At 34.0% G+C, this 25,980-nt stretch overlaps 1 protein-coding gene across 1 annotated transcript in view; it reads left to right on the forward strand.

Moving 5' to 3' along the window:
* LOC115891795 overlaps nt 1-10,582 on the forward strand; it is a 99,101-nt gene extending 88,519 nt beyond the window's left edge. Inside the window, exon 2 of the mRNA XM_030912354.1 lies at nt 10,438-10,582. Within this exon, the coding sequence (XP_030768214.1) occupies nt 10,438-10,582 (145 nt within the window). The remainder of the gene's footprint in view (nt 1-10,437) is intronic.
* Nucleotides 10,583-25,980: the final 15,398 nt, after the last annotated feature.

Below are 25,980 nucleotides of genomic sequence, written 5' to 3' on the forward strand. Positions count from 1 at the left end.
GGTTTAAGTGTGATAAACCTTAATCAAATTTACCTTTATTTTAATCGTAGAAACTAAAAATGTCATAATATACAGGGTGTTTTATTTAAAAAAATATAACTTTGATATATTTTTCTATTTGTTACACTTTGTATTTTGTAAAAATATTTTTAAATTGTAGCTCTAATAGTCCTTCAACGAACCAAAAACTTACAATTTGTAAAAATCTAATCGTTTAGCTACAATTCGTGTAGTATGTAGTGAACAACCCTTTTTAATTCATTTATTTTTGTTTGCTAAAATATTTTGATTAAAAGAAAATACACACACCGGAAAAACCTAGAGATATCATTTTATTAAAGTTAAAAATAAATGTTTTGAATAAACAACCACATATTTGTAGGCCGATTCTTTCTACTTCGATTAAAACGAAGTAGTCACACTAGTTATTTCTAAATTTGGGATATTTGCAGAAGTGTTTGTGCATTTTTTGTCAAATGTATAAAAAGCATCTAGCATCAATTGTTCGAATTTAACCTGTACTGGCTCTGTTTTTATGATAACTGGCCAAAATTCATTCAAATAACTCTGTTTAGTATTAAACGACAATATGGAGCGTAGACATCTTAACAGAGACGAAATACTAAAGGCCATGGGTATGCTCGAAGCTGGAATGCGCCAAATCGACGTAGCTAGAGCATTAAATACAACGCAAAGTGTAATATCGCGATTAAGTGCACGCTACCGTGAAAGTGGTGATGTTGCTGAAAGGCACACAGGGCGACATCGCATTACTACCCCTCAGCAAGATCATTTTTTACAATTAAATGCTCGACGCCGATCGACTCTTACAGCACCAGAGCTTAGTTTAGTTCTCCAGGAAACACATAATGTAACCGTTAGTCCTGACACTATTCGCAATAGATTAAGAGAGGTCAACTTAAGAAGCAGACGCCCCTGGAGAGCTCAACCCTTAACGAGAGGAAATCGAGAAGTACGATATTTGTGGGCTCAAGATCATGTTCAGTGGTCGAATGAACAATGGGCCAATGTTCTCTTCACGGATGAGTCACGCTTTGGAATTCATCCGGATTCGAGAAGGCTTAGGGTATGGAGAGAACCGGGACATTTTATTCGGTTGGATCATGTTCAGGAAGTGCACCCTTATCAAGATGGAACAGTTATGGTCTGGGGAGGAGTCCAGTTAGGCCGAAAAACCGATCTCGTTTTTCTTGAAAGGTTTCTAACAGGAATCACATATCGTGCTTTAATTCTTGAGCCTGTCGTGTTACCACATGCCAATGATTTTGGGAGAAACTTCATTCTCATGCATGACAATGCACGGCCTCATACGGCCAGAGCGGGAAGTGAGTTTATCAATGCTCATCAATTAAACATCTTACCCTGGCCGGCACAATCTCCTGACCTCAACCCCATCGAGCACGTATGGGACGCGGTCCAAAGAAGAATTTTGAGAATGGGTATGCCTCGTGAAACTCGTAGGGATCTTGTTCGGGCCGTGAATGCAGCGTGGCAGGCTGTACCTCAAGAAGAGATCGACAACGTGATCAGGAGCATGGAGAGACGATGTAGAGCTGTAATGAACAGTAGAGGACGCTATACCCTTTATTAAGTAAAAATGGTTTTATCTTTTTTTTAATTCACAGTTTAGAATAAAAAAAAATGTGTATATTTTTTTGAGTTCAATAAAAATCAAGGTAAATTTGAAAAATTCGGTAAATTTCGCATTTTTATTTCCAATACGTCCTGTAAACTATTTGTTTATTTCAATTTTATTATATCAGAAATGCAAATAATAAAATTACTGATGATGGCTGGATAAAATTGTAATATCAATAGACTTTTCCGGTGTGTGTATGTAAAAGTAGGCAACGCTGTGACGGTTAAGCTTAATCACGTCACTAAAAGTTTATTTGGTATGAACTGTAGTTGTAAATTGATAATTAAACTTTATGCATTTTAATTCATATTTACAATACAATAATCCGAAATTAATAGTCGGAAAAAACAACCTTCTCCCTCGTTTTAATCGTCTCTTCGAATCCGACTCGGCCACTATCTCCTCTCTTTTATAGTCCATATCTCGAGGCGTAACTGTTATGTTCGGAGATTGCCGGGGCTGTTAATAACTAATTATTCGACAGTGAATGGTTTTATAGACGAATAGTTTCCGGAAATTTACGTTTTCTTTATGGCCGGCCATAACCTCAAATTATCGCCCAATAAGAATGCCCGTTAAAACTGGTTCAGGCTAGGGATGAACGGGTATGATACGATTCTCTATAATATCGATAATCTGTTAAAAATCCTCTTTAAAAACACCAAAAATTAAAAAAAGTAAGTAAAAAAAAAGTATATTTGTACTAGCGTGTACCCGCGACTTCGTTCGCGTCGAATTAATCATTTGTAATGGTGATGATAAAGCAAAGAAAGAATTTCCATTATCATACAAACTGGATAAAATTTTCTCACATTTATGTCAGCAAGGGAAAAAACAATATGGCGATATTATTATATAACTTGGTAATATTTGAGGGGTAGTTTCATCTCGTTGGAATTTGACTTTCAAAAAATCCGTTTGTCAAAAATAAGCTTTTTACGCCAAGCAGTTTAAGCAGAATCGTGGTTAATCAATTACCCAACTTTTTGGAACACCCTGTATGATTTTTTAAAAAATTTCAAAATATGTAAAAAAACAAAATAAATTATGCGTGTCCAAGCGTTTTCCCGAAAGACTGACCGTTTTTTAAATAACAAATATTGTAATATTTGAGGGGCGTTTTCACCCTCTTGGAATTTGAGATTCGAGAAACGCCTCCTTATCGAACCTCTATACCCCACAGTCAATCCGTTTGCCAAAAATCAGCTTTAAACGTCAAGCAGTTTAAGCAGAATCGTGATTACTCAATGGTCATATTTTATGAAACATCCTGTATAAATTTTTAAAAAATCTTAAAATGTGTAAAACAACAAAATAAAATACGCGTGTTTAAGAGTTTTCCGAGAAACCCACCGGTTTTCAAATAAAAAATATTCCAATATTTGAAGGATGGTTTCACCCCCTTAGAATTCGAGTTTTGAAAAATCCCTTCTTATCGGGCCTCTACACCCCTAAAGTCAATCTGTTTTCCAAAATTAGCTTTTTACGTCAAGTGCTTTAAGCAGGATCGTGATTAATCATTGACCAGATTTTTTCAGAAACTCCCTGTATTCATTTTAAAAATCTTAAAATATGTAAAAAAAAAAAAATAAAATATACGTGTTTAAGCGTTTTTCGGAAACCTGACCGTTTTTTAAATAGAAAATATTATAATATTTGAGGGGCGTTTTCACCCTCTTGGAATTTGAGATTCGAGAAACCCCTCCTTATCGAACCTCTATACCCCACAGTCAATCCGTTTGCCAAAAATCGGCTTTAAACGTCAAGCAGTTTAAGCAGAATCGTGATTACTCAATGGTCATCTTTTATGAAACACCCTGTAAAAATTTTGAACAAAGATGAAATTATATCGATACAACTAGTACATCCCTAGTTTGGGGACGAAGAGGAACAGCCCTCGACCTCCGGAAGAAGAGTATCGTAAAAATTAATCGCTGAAAGCGGCAGAATTAGTTGACGATAATGGCGACAGTACGATTACAAGACCGTAATCTCGATTGTCTAGCGGTTAAGATACATGGACCGAGAAAAAATGTGCCCTAAAATTAGTCGGTTCGCTTAGACAGCACATTTCTCGAGTGTTTTAAGTGTTTTTTAAAGGTTATTTGTTCAAAATTTCACTTTAATTGACGTTAGAAAGGGATGCTTTTGGCGTATTGGTGACACTTATTAATTTAACACTCTTTTTGTGGTTTTATTGAGATCCAGAGCCAATAACATTGTCAAATGTTATTGGCTGGTAGATCTCGATAAAAAAAACATAAAAAATATCTATACCTATGTGGCGGATTCATCTATCCAAAAAAATCCTTTATGGGTATTTCGCCACTGCACTGCAAGAAAAATCTACAAAATAAAATAGTTATTTTTTGTAAACACTTCTGCGTTAAACCTAAACGGACGCTGCTTGTCAGAAGTTGTGTTTACAGTAATAAAAATTTTCCTAACAAAGAAAAAAATGCTTAACATACCCGAAAGTTTTCTCTTTCCGTCGTCGGAAGCAAAAAAAAATATAAAGAATCAAGAAAAAAACAATTTAAAATATTTAAATTGAACTATTCGAGAACACTTTACTTTTTAAAACAGATACGTCTACAAGAAATCGTTGACGTTCTGTTAAAATGACATTATATTAAGTTAAACTTCAAAATTAACAAAAAAAAATTTAAAAAAAATAAAATTAGCATTTTTTCCTTTGTTAGGAAAATTTTTATTACTGTAAACACAACTTCTGACAAGCAGCGTCCGTTTAGGTTTAACGCAGAAGTGTTTACAAAAAATAACTATTTTATTTTGTAGATTTTTCTTGCAGTGCAGTGGCGAAATACCCATAAAGGATTTTTTTGGATAAAAAAAAAACATATTTTCTCTTTACCATTTTTCAAATAAGTCCAAAATAACCGATATATTTTATTTTCAAAATTTAAAAAAGTATATTTTTTGCTTAAATTTTGAGAACCACTGAACCCCCTTTCTGTTTTTTTTTCGTATAAATTTAATACACTACCTATATTGCCATGTTATCAAGAAAGAAGAAGATTTTTAACTAAAAACTTAAAAATCCAAAAATGTTTTAAAAAAATTTCAATTTTTTTTTTCTCTGCGTCGAATCCTGTATATGAATAAAATTAATAAAAAAAATATCCCATACTTTTCATATACCACCTTTTTACTTTTTTCCTCATCAAAACACAACCAAAAAAATCCACCCATCCCCAAAACAAAAATACATTCGGCCGGCCGACCGCCAGCTCAATTAATCAATAAAACAGTAAAACGCTCCCCCACCCCCCTACTTACACCCCATCCCACCTCACCCCACCCTTAAGAGAGCCGCCGCTATCGCGCTCCACGACGAGCGAAATGCGCGAGGAGCATCGACGAGGTGGGGGGTGGTAAGTTTGGGAGGGGAGTACGTAGTGGGGTCGCGGTAGCGGGCAAAGAAGGACGAGGGAGGGGGATGGGGTTAAGGCAGCAGCGTTAGCGATGGGAGGGAGGAGGCTAGCAGGGTGCTGCTGCGGTTTCGAGATGCTGGCCGAAGGTGGTGGGAGGGAGCAGGAGGTGGCAACAGCGCGGCGCGGACTATGATGACGACGTCGTGTTGTATCGGGTATCGGAGTAAAGATGTTGGTTGTTGTTTTGGGATGGGGTAGGTTATGGTAAATAAGACGGAGGGTCAGTATAGGGATGCAAAAGAAAACACTTGGAGAGGCGATTTTTTGTGTCTGCAAACGTACATTATTACTATAGAGTCTGTCCATTATTTCGTTGTACACCTGTATTGATTTGACTTCGACCGAGGCATTCATAACCCAAGTAGCAAAATTACGTTGTTCAACGTAATCACAACGTCGCCAGGAGCAACCCAACGTTGCCGGACCACGTCGAAGCGACGCACGGTGGGGTATTAGCATGAAAAAGGTGATCGAAATTCGAAAAAGCAAATGTGTTTAAGATTTCCCAAAAAAAGATAAATGATAAGATAAATCATGTCTGCCATGAATGGCGTTGCTATGGGTGTGTTTAGTTGCTTTCATTTGTTTCAACGAAACGTCAAAGTTGTTACTTCTCACAGATAAGAGGCAAATGGCTAAATTTTATGTTTAAAATTATAAATTGTTGCAGTTCTTGTGCTCTTTTTACGTTTATATTATTGTTTTGATTGAAAATGGCTCAGCAAGCTGCAGGTATGTATTCTACAAAGACGTATTAATTATTTTGATATTCTCTATACTAACGATTTTTTTGCAACTAAAAGTAGGCGTTCAAAAGATTTTATTAGATTTGTGACATTTTTATTATACTTAGAGATTTAGTTGCGCATTTCGAAGAATTCAGCATATTATCTATATACGTTTTACTTAGTAAACATTGGGCTTTCATACAGTAAAATAAAATACTGCGACTTTTTGCGACTTTGCTGATAAAATACGAAAAACATTCTTGGTTTCCTCTAATTTGCCAATGAGTGATATACTAATGCGAGGTGTAAACCGCGATGGCATTGTTGTGTACAAAGCGATCGCATTAGTGCCATTAGCAGTATAGCACAATTTGGCATTAGTAGCGACTTTAGTGGTATGGGCATTGCTCGCCGATCAGTCGTAGCATTAGTAGTATTAGTTGCGATATTACTACTGACATTAGTGGCATTGACCGTGGAAACACTGGAACAGTGATTTTTCTTTCTTTTTTTTAGAATCGACGAATAATCCTTTATTTTGTTCATATTATTTCCTCTTTAATTGAAAATAGCAATAATTTATATAAGGTCTACATAAAAAAATTTCGATCAACTATCTGTGTCAAATACCCCACTGTGCGACGTCTAAGCGACCCATATTTGCACCAAAATGGTGGATGTTTTTAGAGTCGCTACAACGTCGCCAACGTTGGCGACGTTGTTTGAGGCGACGTAGCACGTCTTGTTCTAAAAGTTGTTTTTCATGCCGATTCGTGATATTTTGAGGTAAATTTCGTGATATTTTGAGTTAAAAATATTCGTCGTCAAATATTACTATTTTCAACAATAGGGAAACCAAAATATTGATTTCGATTGATTTGGTGATGGCTGATGATGTATGAATTAGAAATGGAATATATTATGCTCTATTAAGAAATAACTAGGTGAATTTAACTGCGACAAATCTGCAAAGTTTTGAGATATCGGCAATCGAAATTCCTCAACGAAGATCAGTTTACTGTTGAAAGTGACCATGATACTTCGAAATATGGCAAAAACCCTTTTTTATTTCCTAGTTTTATTTTTAAAATTATAGTTTACTTGGTTAACCTAACTTCTTTTTTTTTAATTTTGTGACAAATATACGAAATCTATCAGGAAAATTAGCTTACAACCCTAACAGATACAGTTTTTTAACGAAATTCGCAGTATTTTGTGGTTTCTGATATTATATTCGATTCGTCCAGAACGCACGAACAGATAAATCATATTAAAATGGCGGAATTGCCTAAGGCACAACCTTTAAAATACCAATATAGTGCATAAGGTGCGGTAACCGACCTTTGGGTCACCTATGACAACCTTTGGTTCAAAAATTGACACCTGCTTTGACGAAATAGGACTTCTGAACCCTACCGACATCTAGGAGATAAATAAGAAAATTCCTTCTTACGGTGCTCTTTTTTACCTAGGAACAATAAAATAAAGAAGAAAGCTGGGATTCTTTGGTGGTGGTGGTCACATACTCGTTAATAAGATCGCTGACATTAGGTCAGTATTTCTATTTATTTATTGTTAAAAAAACCGTATAGGAAGTATTGTTGATTTTACCAGTCATTTGAAAATTAAAATCTAATATTCTCTTCAATTTATGCTGAAACTGAAATTCAGTTGACTGCTCTTCTGGAGGATAATTATTCTCACAGTATTCCTCTGTTGTACGTGCTTCAGGTGTACTGTTATTTATTTCTATAGTATTCATTCATGATCAGCTACCACTAGTAGCACTATTACTTATCAAAATTGAAGTTGACGTTCCTTCGATACATGATTGCGAGGATATGGATGACGAAACTAAACTCGTTATTTCCACTTTATTTTTCGGACACTGACTTGCTCGCTGACTTTCTTCTAAATACTTTTTCTTTTTTCTATAAAAAGTTGTAGATTATTTATATACTTTTTTTCCTATACATCTTTCTTTCGCTTTACACAGTAAGTCCAACAGAAAAAATACCTAACCAATTGCTCTGTGACAGTACAGTACAGAATTTTTTGAGGTTAGGTGTAGAAAGTTCCGCTTCCACAACAAAAATTGACAACGTAGTGATTGGTTATAATTTTGAAGTTGCTTTGGGTCGTTTAGTGAAACGTCGCACAACGTTGTACTACGTTTGTTATTCTGTAGTACAATAAACATGCCTTCTGGCGACGTAATGACAACGGTATAAAACCCAACTTCTAACAACGTTGTGGCCTACAACGTTTGCCAACGTTGTTAAGGGTCAAAATATACAACTGTTTAGGTGCAACGTCGTCGCGACGTTTTGGCTACGTAATTTGAGGTTTGGGTATGCATAGGGTAGGGAAAAATACCAATTTCAACGTTGCGTGTAGTCAAAACTAGTCGGAAGTCGGAATTTTGTTACTTGGGAATCTCATAGACTGTCAACTCTCGGAGACTGGAAAACTATAATACTTCCAAGACTCTAAGTATTTTTTTTATCTCTATACTCTTTAAGATCAATCTCGTCACGCTAATATCATTGACAGAGACAGTTATGTTCTTCCAATATAATTTCCAAGGTAAACCCAGCGAGGGACACTTCTATGTCCCTAAACACCTCCTAATAACCCCTGTATAATCACTATCTTCCCTCACAATCCTCTCCGCAGTATCCTAAAGGAACCGACGCGCCGAGGGCTTCCCCGAAATCCACCCTAGCCTCGCTGGCTCCCCGCGTTGCCTCTTTCCTATGTATTTATTCATATCTGCGGGCCAGATGATGTTATAAATAGAGCCCGAAAGTCGCGCTACGTTTTCTATCTAAATCACGCCGACATATTGCGATGTGTGGCAGAGGTTCGCAGCCTGCCAAATAAATTAGAGGCCGAAATGATTTCGAAAGGAAACAGGGCCGGAACAAGAATAAAAAGTATTCATAATTTGTCTTGGTATGAAAGTCGTTTTATAATTAAGGTTGTATTCTGTTGTAAAACCAGGCGAACCAGACGGTACGGTACAGAGCGGTTCCTGAAAAACATCGGTTTGATACGGAACGGTTTGGTAAAACACTCGAAACGTCAAATGTTGACGTTTTCTAAATTTCAATACCTCTATTATAAAATTTATCTTTTGTGCATTTTTAATGTACCTATTCTCTGCTTTTTTGTTTGCTTCTTCTTTTCAATGGAGTTTAATATTGAAAAGTACCTTATTAATAAACTATTAAACTCGTTAGACAGCTTAAGTGAAGATTTGCAGGTCCAATATTAAAACAGATCAATAATAAATAAACAAATCTAATCAATATTTATATTTTTATAGGTTATAAAACATTCACGATTACTTATTGTTTAGTTCTTCATGGTTTCTTTAAATGTTCCTGACTTTAAGAAAGAATGGCTGCATGATAAGTTTAAATTGTCCTAAAAAGTCGTTCTATTTAGTTAATAAATTTATTTACCTTTACTGCCTACCACCTCCATTGCTTTTGGATGTAAATACAAAATATTATTACAAATTTTAGAAATTAAATGAGAAATTCAGTGGAACTTAACCAGTATTTGCTTGATTTCTGTCACATAAATGACATTGATTGACAAACAAAACCAGAAAAACCAACCTTCTCGCGCTGCACTATGGTTTCTAGAAGCTAATTTTTTGGCCAAAATACATATTTTAGACCCACTGTATATGGACTATTTTTGTAAGTGGAATGCAAGCAGATATACAAATGAAGAAGACCACATGCCTATATTTTTGTTTAGTTTTCATTTTTATTCCTTATCAGCATTAGACGTTCTAGTGAAGTATTTGTGCCTATTCAGTTGTTGTTTATGTGCGAGTGAATATTAAGTGATATATTTCAGTGGGATATAAAAACGGATTACTGTTATTTTTACACTTTATGGTATGTATTTTTAAGAAATCACTAACAATTGCACATAAGAATCAGCGTCCATGGACGTTCTGAAATATTTACATCAGAACAGAAAAAGAAAATAAGATAATTTTAACAGAAATAGCTGTTTGGTTTGATGCTTTCTAGCGATTGTATTATGTTATCTATTTTTCTAAATAAAACGTTAAATATTTTGAAACAATCCTTTGTGAACATATCAAAGAAAAAATTGGCTGCTACTAGCTGCAACTTTTTTTTTAAATATATTTTTTTTCTCCTATGTATCGATTGAATAAAATAGATATTTCGGAAAAATGGCTACAAGGGGCCGATAAAGTTGAGAAAAACGGGTATGTTTCAAATTTTGTAAGACAGAAATTTCAGAATAATGAACAAGGACTATCAGCTACAAAGAAAAAAAGATAAATCGCCTTTGTACAAATTTTGAAAGAAGATGGCAGGCGGCTTCGCGGCTTAAAGATTTGTTTTTAAAACAAAATAAAGACTGGTTAAAGGAGGATTTTATCCTTGAGTTAAATGAACCCCCTCCATCCACATCATCTGCCGGCCGCCCACGAATACCTTTTTCGGAGCAATCTTCCAGAACTCAGAGAAGAACGGCCTCAAAAGTTTCCGAGGAACATAGGCAAGATTGGGCTTTACTTGTGCAGGCTGCTTTGTACATTTAGTTATCTTGCCGATGTACTTAACCTACTGCTTGTACCTGACATTATCAAAAAGAAGTTAAATGAAGAACAATTTGAAGAGATGCATGGAAAAGAAGATGAATACGAGGAGGAAGAGCAAGAAGAAAAAATGCAAAAAGAAGAATAGCAAGAAGATATTTCTAAAGAAGATTGTTTTGAACAGCAGTAATTCGATGATTGATCAACTTTCTTTTTTGGAACTAGATACAGAAGATGCTTCATAGGTAAAAGTTAATCACACGTTGAATGAGAAGATTAAAAATAACTTCATTTTATTAGTATTTTATTATTTTATTAAAAACACAAATTTACAGTCCATATTTTCCATTAAATGTAAGTTGTTTAATTTTGGCCAAAAAAGTAGCTTCTAGAAACCATAGTGCACTGGTTAGTTTGGTGACAGTTATAACCGAATTCTTCAGGAACCGTGTTCCGTAATAAGAAAACTTTCAGGAAACCGATAGAAACGGAACATAAAACCATAACCAATGTAAGCAACGCAATACACCCTTAGTAAGAAAAGTTGATGATTGACATTCTTAGGGCTAAGACTAAAATTAAATGGCTAAAATAAATTGTGAACTAAATGCGGATCTGTCTTTCCTAGAACGAATGTATGAGATGCGGCTGAACGCGATGAATACTAATAAAATTGTAATTTTGCCTAGACAGCGGTTTGGCATCTGCATATTCTATTAAGGTTTTTGCCTTCGACATTTACGTGATTTCATTGTTCTTAGTGGTGTATATAAATACACACACCGGAAAAATCTAGGGATATCATTTTATTAAAGTTAAAAATAAATGTAACAACCACATATTTGTAGGCCGATTCTTTCTACTTCGATTGAAACGAAGTAGTCACACTAGTTATTTCTAAATTTGGGATATTTGCAGAAGTGTTGTGCATTTTTTGTCAAATGTATAAAAAGCACCTAGCATCAATTGTTCGAATTTAACCTGTACTGGCTATGTTTTTATGATAACTGACCAGAATTCAATCAAATAACTCTGTTTAGTATTAAACGACATTATGGAGCGTATACATCTTAACACAGACGAAATGCTAAGGGCCATGGGTATGCTCGAAGCTGGAATGCGCCAAATCGACGTAGCTAGAACATTAAATACAACGCAAAGTGTAATATGGCGATTAAGTGCACGCTACCGTGAAAATGGTGATGTTGCTGAAAGGCACACAGGGCGACATCGCATTACTACCCCTCAGCAAGATCATTTTTTACAATTAAATGCTCGACGCCGACCGACTCTTATAGCACCAAAGCTAAGTTTAATTCTCTAGGAAACACATAATGTACCCGTTAGTCCTCACACTGTTCGCAATAGATTAAGATAGGTCAACTTAAGAAGCAGACGCCCCTGGAGAGCTCAACCCTTAACGAGAGGAAACCGAGAGGTACGATATTTGTGGGCTCAAGATCATGTTCAGTGGTCGAATGGACAATGGGCCCAAGGTTTCTAACAGGAATATATCGTGATTTAATTCTTGAGCCTGTCCTGTTACCATATGCCAATGATTTTGGGAGAAACTTCATTCTCATGCATGACAATGCACGGCCTCATACAGCCAGAGTGGTAAGTGAGTTTATCAATGCTCATCAATTAAAAATGGTTTTATCTTTTTTTTTTAATTCACAGTTTAGAATAAAAAAAAATGTGTGTATTTTTTTGAGTTCAATAAAAATCAAGGTAAATTTGAAAAATTCGATAAATTTCGCATTTTTATTTCTAATACGTCCTGTAAACTATTTGTTTATTTTAATTTTATTATATCAGAAATGCAAATAATAAAATTACTGACGATGGCTGGATAAAATTGTAATATCCCTAGACTTTTCCGGTGTGTGTAGTAATATAGTAGTTATATAAGTTTATACAGTCTGTCCTATTTAAAAACGAACAAATAAAAAAAACTATTAAATCTTTCCAAAGATAAAACACCAATTTACTAAAACACTTAAGAAATTCACAAATCTAATATTTGTCAGTATTCATGGTACACAGGGCACAGAATAGATTTTAACAACGCCAAAATTATAATGAAAGAAGAGATAGCCTCTAAAATAAAAATAAAAAAGGCTTTTTTAATACAATCTATTAAAAATAAATGTATTGCTCATGTATCTGTACATATTCCTCTCTAATTTTAAAGTACAAAATATAAATAAACATAACATACGTAAAAATTGAAAATAATCATACAGAAAGTGTGAAGGTTTTTGGTTTAACCTTACTAAGTAATTGTTATCAGGTAGTAATTGTTAATTTTGAAGTATACCTTGATATAATGTCATTTTAACAGAACGTCAACGATTTCTGTAGACGTATCTGTTTTAAAAAAACTAAAGTGTTCTCGAATAGTTGCATTTAAATATTCTAAATAGTTTTTTTTCTTTATTCTTTGTATTTTTTTTGCTTCCCACGACGCGACGGAAAGGTATAAACTTTCCGAAACGTTAAGCATTTTTTTGTTTGTTAGGCAAGTTTATTACCAGTAAACCTAATTAAACCTTAACCTAATTTTCCCGAAAGACTAACCATTTTTGAATAACAAATATTGTAATATTTGAGGGGCGTTTTCACCCTCTTGGAATTTGAGATTCGAGAAACCCCACCTTATCGAACCTCTACACCCCACAGTCAATTCGTTTGCCAAAATCAGCTTTAAACGTCAAGCAGTTTAAGCAGAATCGTGATTACTAAAGTCATATTTTATGAAACACCCTGTATAAATTTATAAAAAATCTTAAAATATGTAAAACAACAAAATAAAATATACGTGTTTAAGCGTTTTTTTCGGAAACTTGACCATTTCTTAAATAAAAAATATTGTAATATTAGAGGGGTGGTTTCACTCTTGGAACTGGAATTTCGAAATATCCCTTCTTATCGAACCTCTACACCCTAGAATCAACCTGTATGCCAAAATTGAGCTTCTTACGTTGAGTGGTTTGAACAGGATCGTGATTAATCAGTATGCCGGCGAAATACCCATATAAGAATTTTTTGGAGAGATGAATCCGCCACATCAGTATAGACATTTTTTTAAAACACTTTACTTTTACCGAGTATGTTCAGCATCAGCAGATGATTAAAACTAAACTAATATCTACAAATTCATAGTTTATATAGGCGCTCGGTTGGTAGCGACTAAATGTGATAAAATTCGCCTTACTATTCTTTAATGGCTATTCTTGAACTACTAATTTCATATCTATTGTTGGTAAGTAAGTGAAAAATTAGATAGTCTAAATAAGTAAAACACAGTGGAAAGATTTTTTTTTCAAAAAAATCCCTCTTACCGCAATCCAAATATAATTACAAAAACCTACAAAAGATCCCTTCCAAACCAACCAGGAAAGAATTTCCTCATTACTCCCTTGTCTCTCTCTAGGGCTAATTACATCACCGACAAGGACACAGAGCAAGGACTAACTGCATCAGCCTGCATACTTTATCAACCCTTTTCCACTGGCAGTAGCAGCGTCGCTCTCTAATATGATTTGTTCTGCGAACGGTGACTTGGTAGGAATCCACGGCGGTCTTTGGCTTTCGCTCCGAATTTTATCTTAATAAGATCAAGAGACGCGCGGCTTTGATGTAATTCCGGGCGATAACCGGCATGGCGGCTGGCTTGCCAGATTTTAGAAATTTCCAGACCAAAAATTAGTGTCGTTTTAGTCGGCGGAGTCGCGGAGAAGGAGGGGTGGATGAAAGAAAAGGGTTGATGCGGGTCTAAATAAATGAGTTTCTAAAGTTTTTGACTTATTAATGCATATATTTTAAATATACTGTCTTACGCAGGGTGTCAAAAAAATACTGTATCTCACTTCGGTGAGTGATTCTACAGATAAAAATAAAACAAAAAGTTTCTATGAATATACAGGGTGTCATTGAAATGGTGTAAAAAAATCAGTGGGTGATAGTACTCATAAAAATAGTAAAAAAAGTTCCTATAAGTATAGGGCAGAAAATGCATATTAAGGGAGCTAGGGGCACTCAAGGGGTGAATTTAAAAAACCGTTGTTTTAAAATTGTAGGCTTAAAGAACGACATAAAATTTCGAAAAAAAATGCTCTGCCATAAATTTTGACCCTAAATCAAATGTTGATACTGAAAAATTATTTGGAAAAGCGGAAAGGGTAGTTTTTGCAAGGGTAGGGGGTTGTTTTGTGAATAACTTTTTTGAGGTTATTTTTTTTGCAACGTGGGTTCATTTTTTGAAAACTACATATTTTTTCTTACAAAAAAGGTACTCTTGTTGTACATCGCCCAAAGCGATGGTTTTCGAGAAAATTGAAGGCAAAAAGTTTGCTCTGATGGGTTCCTAATTGGTTAATCAGCATAAACTTATGAAAGTTATGGTGGTTCAAAAGTAACCAAGTAGTTATTAAATAATTAATTGGAAAATCGAAATTTCATGATTTTGAAAACATCTTATTGCTTTAAAAACGAAATAGAGATGAATCCGCCACATAGGTATATTCAATTCAATTCAAAAGTACTTTATTCTTAAAAAATATATAAATTTTTGTTAACAAAGCATATTATTCCTAAATCTAAACCTAAAACATTTATTGCCAGCAATCTTAACATTAAAAAACAGTTTTATGAAAAGTAAACAAATGCGTGTAAATACAAAAACAAAAAACAAAAAAAATGTTTAAAAAGATTGAACAATCAGCAAAATAGGTTTAAACGACTAAGTAAAATAACATACAATATACAGAACAAAGATAAGATAAAAAGATTCTAAATTCTAAACACTAAACACAAATATCAAGGGTGTCCCGGTAGAATTCGTCAACGCTGTAAAATTCCCTACTTAAAAGTTCTTTTTTCAGTAGCCTCCGGCAGGTTTTTATGGAATTAACCAATCTTAAAGCAAGCGGCAGATGATTAAAGACCTTTCGGCCCTATAGACATTTTTTATGTATTGTCTAGTTCCATTCTAAATATCTTAAGAACAGTTGCTCGTAGCGATTTTTACAAAGAGATATTTTTTACGTAAAAAGTCACAGACATGTATATTTTCTCACTCAGTAGTTTTATACAGGTACGGACAAAAAGTTATTACGCTTCAAAACAGTTAAAACACATGTAGATGGCACTCCCTACAATTAGGAGTCAAATTGACATCAAAATCAAATTTCTTATGTCAAAGAACCCCCAGACACCAATTTTCATCCAAATATTGACGTTACTTCAGAAATTATTTAGAAAAAATCGAAATAAAAATGAAACATCTACACCCTGTATCTCTGAAAGTAAGCATTTCAGGACATACATTTATACGAACTTTTTTACATATTTTTATCTGCAGAATATGCTGCCGAAGTTTCCGGAATACAGTTCGTACCACCCTGTATATTTCTTTCGGCCACACACCCGTTTTACCCGACCCCTGAGAGCGACTCAAAAGTACAGCATAATAGTGACGCTTCGATAAAAAAAAAGATGGTATGGCTGCGATAGACTTAGAAGATGGGTAATGTAAAAAAGTAGAAGACAATGATCGATTTATTCAAATTTAGGAAAACTACGAAGGAATTCTGGCTAAAGTATTTTCTTTTTGTAATTGCCCTTTAAAGCCTAAAACTCCAATATTGTCTCTATTTTAATTACTCAACATACTTTCAACTTCCAAACCCTTCTTCAGAGCAAAGAAGGTATTAGAAAACTTTCTAAGAAACTCTGGCAATAGTTACACAGCACAGGAAAAGGCATGCAAGACATCGATGACAACAACGACCCTCTAAGTAGACGTAAACATGGATATTAATCACCCACGAACCAAAGAGCCAAGTATTTACGCTCTAATATCTTTTCAAATATTGACTTTGAAGGAAATCCGTGTACAAAAACGATTGTTTTTATTTATACACAGTAAAGTAATCTAAAAAAAGGGATTAAGAAAGGCTAGATGGGAGTTTAACGGTGTTTTGTTTATGATTTTACCAGTTTTTACGCTAGAAGGTCTTTAAAATGTCGTTAGGAAGTAGAATGGATAGAAAATACGCTTTGATTGTTTTACTATACGACAATAAATTTAAAATAGTTTGATAGTTTGTTGTTGTTTGGTTTTAATTAGAAAAATTCGGATTTTTATTAAAGGAAACTTTAAAGAATCTTTTTAGAGGCTTTTAATGCTAGTAATTGTAAAGGCATAAAAAATTAGAATTATAATTTTATTAGAATTAAAGAGGTATTTTTCGTAATATTTACGTTTGTCAATAAGTGTAACACAGAAATATACATCACATTTTATTAAATATGCACAATAAAATGTTCACATTAGGTAAAATTACAGGTATATCCTAGAACCATTTACAGTTTAAATTGTTTTGTTCTTTATTTGATGTTATACAAAAAACTTACCTCTCTTTCTTACAGCCTGTCTTGTTTCTGGCTCCTGCTCAGATTCACTACTGCTGCTTATGATGTAGAGAGGAGTCTGAAACACAAAAATGAATGTGAGAAAATGCACCAATATTTTTTTTTCATTCAGTGTTATAAACTTGATAATAAACACTTAAGAACCATATACATTTATTTGTTTTGACTCAAAGTTGCAAAAATCCAGATTTATTATTTCAACATGTTTTTTTTGTCAATAATGACATATTGATTATACATATTTGATTAATTCCAAATATATTTTTTTAAGAACCAACCAAGAACTTTTTTACGTAAAAAAAGGCGGAAATGTATATTTTTTCACCCAGTAGTTTAATACATTACAGTTGATGGTTGGAACCTTTGGTGTTACACAACAAAATAAACACTAAATCACCACAATACACCAAAACACTTTTACTTTTACACTGGACGCGCGTTTCGCTAACCATGTTAGCATCATCAGCAGATGATTATAAACTAAAATACAATCTACAGTTGGAGCGTTTATATACTCGCTCAGTGGGCACATAGTGGGCGTGGCAATCTCTAGCCAACCGAGTCAGAACCCACCGAGCGTAACAGTTAGATTTCCGCCACTAGAGTAGTAGGAACAAGGAGCTTGAAGGAATTGGACCGTTGTCTCTGTTCATACTATCTTTACATTTATTAATTCTGATGCTTTCATATGCATCTAATTGCCTGTAATTTGAGACTTGTTTAATTAATTTCAAGTTATTAAGATCTATATAATGTTCTTTATCAACAATATGTTCGGCAACGCAAGATTTATCCGGTCTACCATATCTTATCTGAGCTAAATGTTCTTTAAATCTAGTTAATATTGATCTTCTAGTTTGCCTAACATATTTCTGATTACAATCTTTACAAGAAATTTTATAAATACCCGACCTTTCCTAAACCTTGTATTTTAGTTTATAATCATCTGCTGATGATGCTAACATGGTTAGCGAAACGCGCGTCCAATGTAAAAGTAAAAGTGTTTTGGTGTATTGTGGTGATTTAGTGTTTAGTTTAAAAGTTATTACTCTTCAAAACAGTTCAAAAATATGTAGGTGGCGCCCTCTACAAATAGGAGTCATATTGACATTGAAATCAAATTTCTTAAGTCAAAAAGCACACACACACACACAACAATTTTGATTCAAATATCAACCTTATTTCAAAAATTATTTGGAAAAAATCGAAATAAAAATGAAACTTCTAAACCCCGTATCTCTGAAACTATGCTGCCGAAGTATAAAAAAATTCACGTGTTGAAGAATGTGTGCAATGGAGATTACAGTCTCTGAATATTTTGTCAAAAACTATCTAAAAGAAACCCAAGCCAGATTTTCATTCCTTCTGTTAAAAACGAACTCGCCCCTCCATCTCTTCATCACTTTCTCTCTACCAATAAGTCCAGGTAACTGAATCTGGGCACGTGCCGAGAAGTCTTAATACCGCCACCATTTTTTCTTCTTTCAAGTCACGTGCACAAAGACCGCTCCTAAGTATAATAGGAATCACCTTTTGGGGATCTTTATTTGACCTCCACAAAGAACCCCATCCTGTAAAAACCTAAATGAGATTTCTGCTCTCCGTGTTTTTTTAGTGAGAGAAGCGTTAGTTTTTCGAAAGCTATAAAAGTTTAAAGACTCTAACATCTATAGAGTGGTTAATTTTTATTTTAAGTAGTCTGTAATGAAGTCAGTATATTTTTTTTATTTAACCGGTTAAATGCTAGGCGTGAAAATAAATCAAACACGGCACGATAGCGCGGCGTGAAAGTACTTCGCTGGTACACCGAAGGGCCCGGGTTCGATCCAGCCTTGGGACCTAACTTTATTATTTTTTTTATCATTAAAATTCTCATGGTAAATGTTTAAATATTTGTTTTTTTGATCACCAGGACGGATAGCGTTTGTGGATTTATGAACCATACTGTATATAAATAGAATTTGATATGTTCATTTGTTTTGAAGAATTATGGTAACCAATAATTCTTAGACAAGCTTAGTATGGTTTATTTTTATTTTTAGAACTGTTATGATAGTCTAAAACTGAAAAATACTTTTAATATTAAAAATTATTTGCTGATAAAATTGTGTTAAATATTTCGTCGATTTGCATGGAGACGTTGAAGTTTTTTTTGTTGGTACAAACAGCAAATGGTTTTTTGTAGGATCGACGGGTAAAACCCGTTTTTTTTTACTGTAAGGAATCTTGATGGGAGGTAGGACGATCGTAACCGAACGTGGTTCGTGGTTCCCGACGGGAAAGATTATTTAAGCGACGGGAGCGCGAAAACGGGGCTCTTCCTGTTGAGACTACCCAAGTAGCATTTTCACGACTTGCGACCACATGTTTACTAAACACAACGTTGGATTAGTTACAAAAAATAGTTAGCTCCCTACCTTGGGTATTAAAATAAATTTAAACGTTTTTATAACGTTGTGCCGACGTTGGACTAGTACTACAGCAAAGTAGAAGCTTCTGCGACGTCGAATAAACGTTGTCTTGTAACCTTTTTTGCTTAAGTGATCTTTAGGTGATTTGGACAACGTAGTTACAACGTTGGATAATATAGAGTTTTCCGACGTCAGTTTCAGGACCTATTCCAACGTTATGCAAACGTCGTCTGTTTTACTAATTCCAACGTTGTTTAGATTTCCTTATTCTTACGTTGGTAGGACGTAGAGTCACTACCTTTTTGCAACTGTATTGAACCATAACCTTAAATCTTAAATTTTCAATTCATTGTTCTGTTCAGTCAGACAGTTCAGTGCTGTTTTTGTTTTTATAAAAAAAAAACTTAATTAAAATGGGACATAAGAAAGGTACATATAAAACTAAATTTAAATATACATCGACATATATTACCGACACTTCCTCGTTTATTTAGATTATAGAGGGCGGCACAAGCTAGACTCTAGAATGACTAAATTAGGCAATCTTGCGACTAGTATACTACCTGTTAAGGCCGAACTGCGACTTTATTAGTCCAGTATGCGACTACTCGAACTACTCCATCTTAATCTCCAAAACAACAAAGTTAAAGCCGCCATGTTGTTAAATAAGAAAATGTTTCGTTCTTAAAATAGCAATTCCTGCTTTTTGAATACATTAACTTGAAATATTTGACCCTAAAAAATACGCGGAAACAATTTTTTCGAATGCGAATAAATTATTCTCATTTTACTAAAAAAAAAATTCAAGAAAATTTTTAAAACTTCTTTAATTTCAAGGCCCATTAGTATTTTTTAAAGTAGAAACAATACATTTATCAATAAAGTTGTTTGCGTTTAACTTTTTACCTTGGGTAACGAGTTACAGAGTCGGTTAAAGTGTTTCAATAATTATGATCTTCAAACATCCTCCACACTTAAATACTTTTGTTTTGTTTTCCTTCACTGCCATCTGACATATGTCTCTAACTAAATTATAAATATAATATTTTTACTATAATTATCCCAATTTAGGATAAAACGCGACTTAGACGCCATATTAGTTTTGTATTTCTGTGAATTAGGATTTTAAACAACGTTGCAGTTTGTACTAAATTAGGCTTCTAGCCAACGTCGGTATCCAACGTCGTTTCGACCCAAAAATGATTCTCCGAACTAGTGCAGACTAGGGTTGGCACGAGGTTGTGCCGACGTTGCGCCCCGACGTTTGGTCGCGTGACACAACGTTGTCCCGACGTCCAAATGCTGCTTGGGTAAGTACCGGTGATCTTTACTGAGTAAACCTCGCGAGTTTAAGTCAATTTTAATTTTTTTATCAGCGCTGCTGTAAAAAAACCGAATTCTTGAATTTTAAAGTAAAAGTACCGTATCTCCGTCTTTGATTAAAAATAAGTATAAATCGTGGTCGCAGAGATTTGATTTAAAAAAATTAAGTCTCAACCGTATTTCTGATTTCTGAGTTTAGATAGTTAAAAACCGAGCATTTAAGTTTTTTTTATACCTGACCGTGAATAGACAACCAGACCGTTTCGTTTTGATCCGACGCCGATTTTCTTAAGTTTTCTTTATACCTGACCGCGAATAATTAGTGTGACCGAATTCCGGGCTGCTGTAGGCGATTCAGACAACCAGACCGTTTCGTTTGATCCGACGCCGATTTCCTTCAGAAAAAAAAGGTAATCGCATTCTTTCTTTTTTTTGTCACCGCCAGATACCCCATCAGAGTTCTAGTAATCGCAAATTTTAGTTTCAGCACAGTAGAGTTTTATTTTATGGTATAATAAATAATAATTTCTCTGTATTAGATTTTGCGATATTTCCTGTTTTAATATTTTCTTCATATTTGATTTATTTGAAGATGCATGTGAATATGTATTGCTAGTATTTTTCTATTATAATATTTCTTTACAGGTTTGAATTTAAATCATATGAACTTAATTATTTGCTATTGTAATTAACTGATTTAATTTCTCTGTGTTAGATTTTGATATTTCATGTTTTAGTATTTTTCTTCATATTTTATTTATTTGAAGAGATTGGATTCATAATTAATTTAATATATTAATTAATTACTTAATTATTTGCTATTGTAATTAACTGATTTAATTTCTCTGTGTTAGATTTTGCGATATTTCATGTTTTAGTATTTTCTTCATATTTTATTTATTTGAAGGTATTGGATTCATAATTAATTTACTTAAATAAACCTCGTTATGGAATATATTCGACTTTAACTGGCTTTTACCCCACTTCCCTGGATTCTCCACTGTAGAAAAGCTACCCGTATTGGCCGAGGTGGTCTCTCAAACACTTTAAACATTGGGGGTGGCGCCCGAGAACAAAAAGACCGACTGTTAGGCGTTAGTAATAGCTCTCTAGAAAAAAAGACTGTTACAAGTCTCATAAAGATCTCACATTTCAAATGTATGTCTCAATTTATAATAAAGACACAATATCCGTGTCTACAGTACATCTGCTGGATCTGTATCTACGAAAGGAATGCGGACAAAAAACATTTAAATAAACAGCAATATATTTTATACGTCGACTTGACGAGACGTCACCGCAAATCGCTCCGCCCACTCATTTTATTGGCTACTTGCAAAATTGTAGAATTTTTATTGATGGAACGCGTTGTCTATTTTTTTACAAAAAACATCGAGAGAATATCGTTTCCCCTCTCACGGATACCTCGTAGCCACAGAGCGGACAGACGTACTGTAAAGTGTCTTTACCTTCATTCATAGGATACAGAGCATCAACTACTAGAGCTGTACTCCCACTACTTAGTACTTCCCCACGGGGGTAAACCTAGTGTGATGGCAGATTTCCAACGACGACTACTGCAGAGAATGCGGTGAGGAAGAAAAAACCTTTGAGCACTTTCTGTGTCACTGTCTGACACTTAAAAATTGACGCTTTAAAACTTTAGGGCACTTTAGGTGTTTTCGGAGGGACTAGAGGAAGCAGCAGAAGCCAACATCAGCGACATCGGGAACTTTGCAAAGAGCTGGAAGTGCTTTAACGCAAAAAAAACAACGAGAGGAAGGTTTGGTATACAATAAAACAATCAAACGGGATCCAAAACCCCAGCAATCTAATACCTAAACTAGTACTTTGTTTTTAAAACTAGTGGTGTTATAACCAACTATATCCAAATAAAAACATACAAAAATAAGTAATTATTCCTTTATTTCCCTAACGATACACAAAATATAATTTTTAAATCGAAATACACAACAAAAAAGGCATATTTTCATAACATCCAGCTGTAAGCTGTCCAAATAAACGCTGCCGGCCATTGTCCAGCTCCGCTGGAAAAACTTTTGCCTGCCTGTCCTAAAAAATGTTTCCAGACCGGACAAAGACGGTCCAGACAGGACGGTGGTGTGAGTTGTGGAGTTTTCAGGAACAAGGGGGCAACTTAGCTGTCACTGCCTGACAGTTCTGACGTGTTTTTCTCTCGCATTTTTCTGCCGCGTTTTGTTTCTCTGTTGCGGTGGTGTCTGGAAGAATGATTAAAAAATGCATTTTAACACATGAGGTCCTTTTTGGGTCGGATTTTTGTGTGTGGAAGATAAAAGTTGTATAGGAGTGACGGTTGTGGTGTTTTCTTTGATCACCAGGGACCCTTTTGTTTTTAATTTGCATATTGTTTTGGCTGTTATAGCTGTCTTTTTTATTCAGAATTATACCCTATTAAAAATATAAAATATGGAAAAATGCCAAGGCTTGCAACACAGTTCTTAAATTATAATTATATACTATTCTATTTATTATTAAAAAACGTTTGCAGAAGTTTTGTCAAAGGAAATAAGATAAAAAAAAGAATGTTTGAAGTTTCTCGATATATCTTGTTATATTATTTGCAACGTTTAAAAATATAACTATTTAATATCAAGTTTTTAAATTCTTTTGCAACATTAAAGAATTACTCTGCATAATACAAATACAAATCCTTACATCGTCAAGCCCTTATACAGCTCCTTCAAGACACCCTTTCGACACTCAGCGAACGTCTTGACCGGTGGTGGTCAAGCCAAGGACCGGAAGTGCATTACTTCAGGTTCTTGAACCGTGATAACGTATTATCGTGCAAAACAACACTCCCTGTTTGCCTCTCTCTCACTCTTTCTCTATTCTCCATTGCCGGTTGCCCGAGGTAGGCAATCAGTGCGGTCCTGTTGCCGACAAGGCTCGTGGAGAGGGACCCTTACCTTACACAAATGTTTATTCAAATTTAGACTAGGTTGAATAGTAATTCTATATATGTATATTAGTATTAAAATGGGATCGTTTGATTGTTTTTCTTTTTGGAATCATGGACCACCTGTAGAAATAAAATAAATTTCCTTATCTACCGTCAGTGCATTTTGAGTGAGTTAAGAGCTTCTTAATTGAATAGTTTCCGAATCGCTCATTTTTTAAACTAGTGACATCAATATTATTTACTGTCACATTGACAGTTATTTGAACAAAGGTATTAAGGTAATTGATGTTTAGGATAGGTATATAGTTAAATACAATAATTTATATTAAAATAAAAACTCTATATAATTAAATTTTTTATCTCCTCAATAAACATGCACCGTTGCAAAAGAAGAACATCGCAGATAAACCATATTTACCCTGGATAACGGATAACATTAAATTATTAATCAAACTTAGAGACAAAGCACATCAAATATATTTAAAAAAACGATCTGAAGCCAAATTACAATATTATCGTCAACTCAGGAATTTTACAAAACATGCTATAGTTAGAGAAAAAAATAGTTATTTTAAGGGTTTATCGGAAAAGACTGGTAAAGACTTCTGGAAAGATGCTAAACGACTTAAGTTAACATTTAAATCAAGTCCGGAAGTTCCTGAAAACTTAGCGGATGTAGATAAGCTTAATATTTTTTTTTTTTCGAACTGTCAGAATCAAATAAAAAATAGATTTTTATAGACAAAATAAGCATGAAAAAATAGGGAATAATGTTCTAAATTTCAAACTAATAGATGAGGTATCGTTACATCAAATATTAAATTCTATTCGGTCTAATGCTGTCGGTGAAGATGATTTATCAATTAAAGCACTAAAGCTGTGCATGCCTTACTGTGGTAAAGCGGTAATAAATATAATTAATACTTCTATTTTAGACAATGTCTATCGAAATATGGAAAAAAAGTTATTATAACACCTCTCTGTAAAATTTCAAACCTTTAAATAACAACGATCTAAGACCCGTGAGTATTTTGCCAGCAATTTCTAAAATTATAGAAAAACATCTACATAATCACATTGTTTCATTTGTAGATTCAAATAAACTAATGCCTGAATGCCAATCTGGTTTTTTCGTAAGAACTACAGCACTACCACTTGTTTACTGAAGCTGGTTAATGATATTAGAACAAATCAAAAATAAAAATAAAAAATATGACGTGTCTTAGCTTACTAGACTTTAGTAAAGCATTTGATACTCTAGACCATTCATTGCTCCTAGCAAAATTACAGTATCTTGAATTTTCAGACGGCTCTTTAGAATTGATAAAAAACCTTTTAAAAGATAGATCACATTGTGTTGTCATGAAACGGGGAAGTTTAAAACAAAAATCTAAATCCTATGATTTCTGGGGCTCCTCAGGGATCTATTCTGGGGCCACTTTTATTTTCGTTATATGTAGCTGATATGGATTAGGAATTAGTTTTCTAAATTGCAGCAATATGCAGATGATTCTCAAATATATTGCAAAATAGATACTAATAATTTGGCACAATTTCAGTTAAATTTTAACGACGATCTTAATAAAATTAATAAATATGCTCTGGATCATAATTTGAAATTAAATGCCGGTAAATCTTGTGTTATAGTATTTGGTAGTGATATAAACAAAGTTACAAATACGGCTGGTAACATGAATATCCATATAGATAATGTTGCGATACCCATTGTTACGGAGACTAAAAATCTTGGAGTCTATTTTGTTGCGAAGCTTTCTTTTCAGGCACATATAACTACTAAATTAAAGGCTGTTTATATACGGTTGAAGAATTTTTCGTTTCTTAAGAAATATATACCATCAAAAACTAAGTATCAATTATGTGACACACTTATTTTGTCTTTATTTGATTATGGCGATGTTGTTTATGGTACATCCATAAACGCTAGATTCTCTAGAAAAATCAAAATACTTCAAAACTCGTGTATACGGTTTTCTTTTAACATTCCTTTTAGAGATCATATAACGCCACATCTTAAAAATTTATCTATTTTATCCATGACTAACAGACGACAATTTCATTTAAGACTGGTAAGACTTCAATAGTACCAATATTCTCTAATTGTGTGCTAGGAAGTAAATTTTCATGCATAATTTTATCCATAGTTTTGTAGCTTCTGAAAAACGGTTTAGGTAAAGCATCTAGCCCATTTGCCAGCTTAGATTTAGAATTCTTAGGCGCGGTCTCTTCAGTTATAAATAAATAATTTTTATCTAACAAATAACCATCTAAAAGATAAACAATCTAGAGCCTGATATCTATAGGATATAACATTTGGGTATTTTCATACAAAATAATCCAATAGATAACAATTTGGAGAACGGCCGCCTACGGACCGGTAGACACTCCGTAGAGAAAGTGTTGCCATTATAA

This window comes from Sitophilus oryzae, unplaced genomic scaffold (genome assembly GCF_002938485.1).
Source record: "Sitophilus oryzae breed Bouriz unplaced genomic scaffold, Soryzae_2.0 scaffold_119_pilon_pilon, whole genome shotgun sequence".
Taxonomy (NCBI): Eukaryota; Metazoa; Arthropoda; class Insecta; order Coleoptera; family Curculionidae; genus Sitophilus; species Sitophilus oryzae.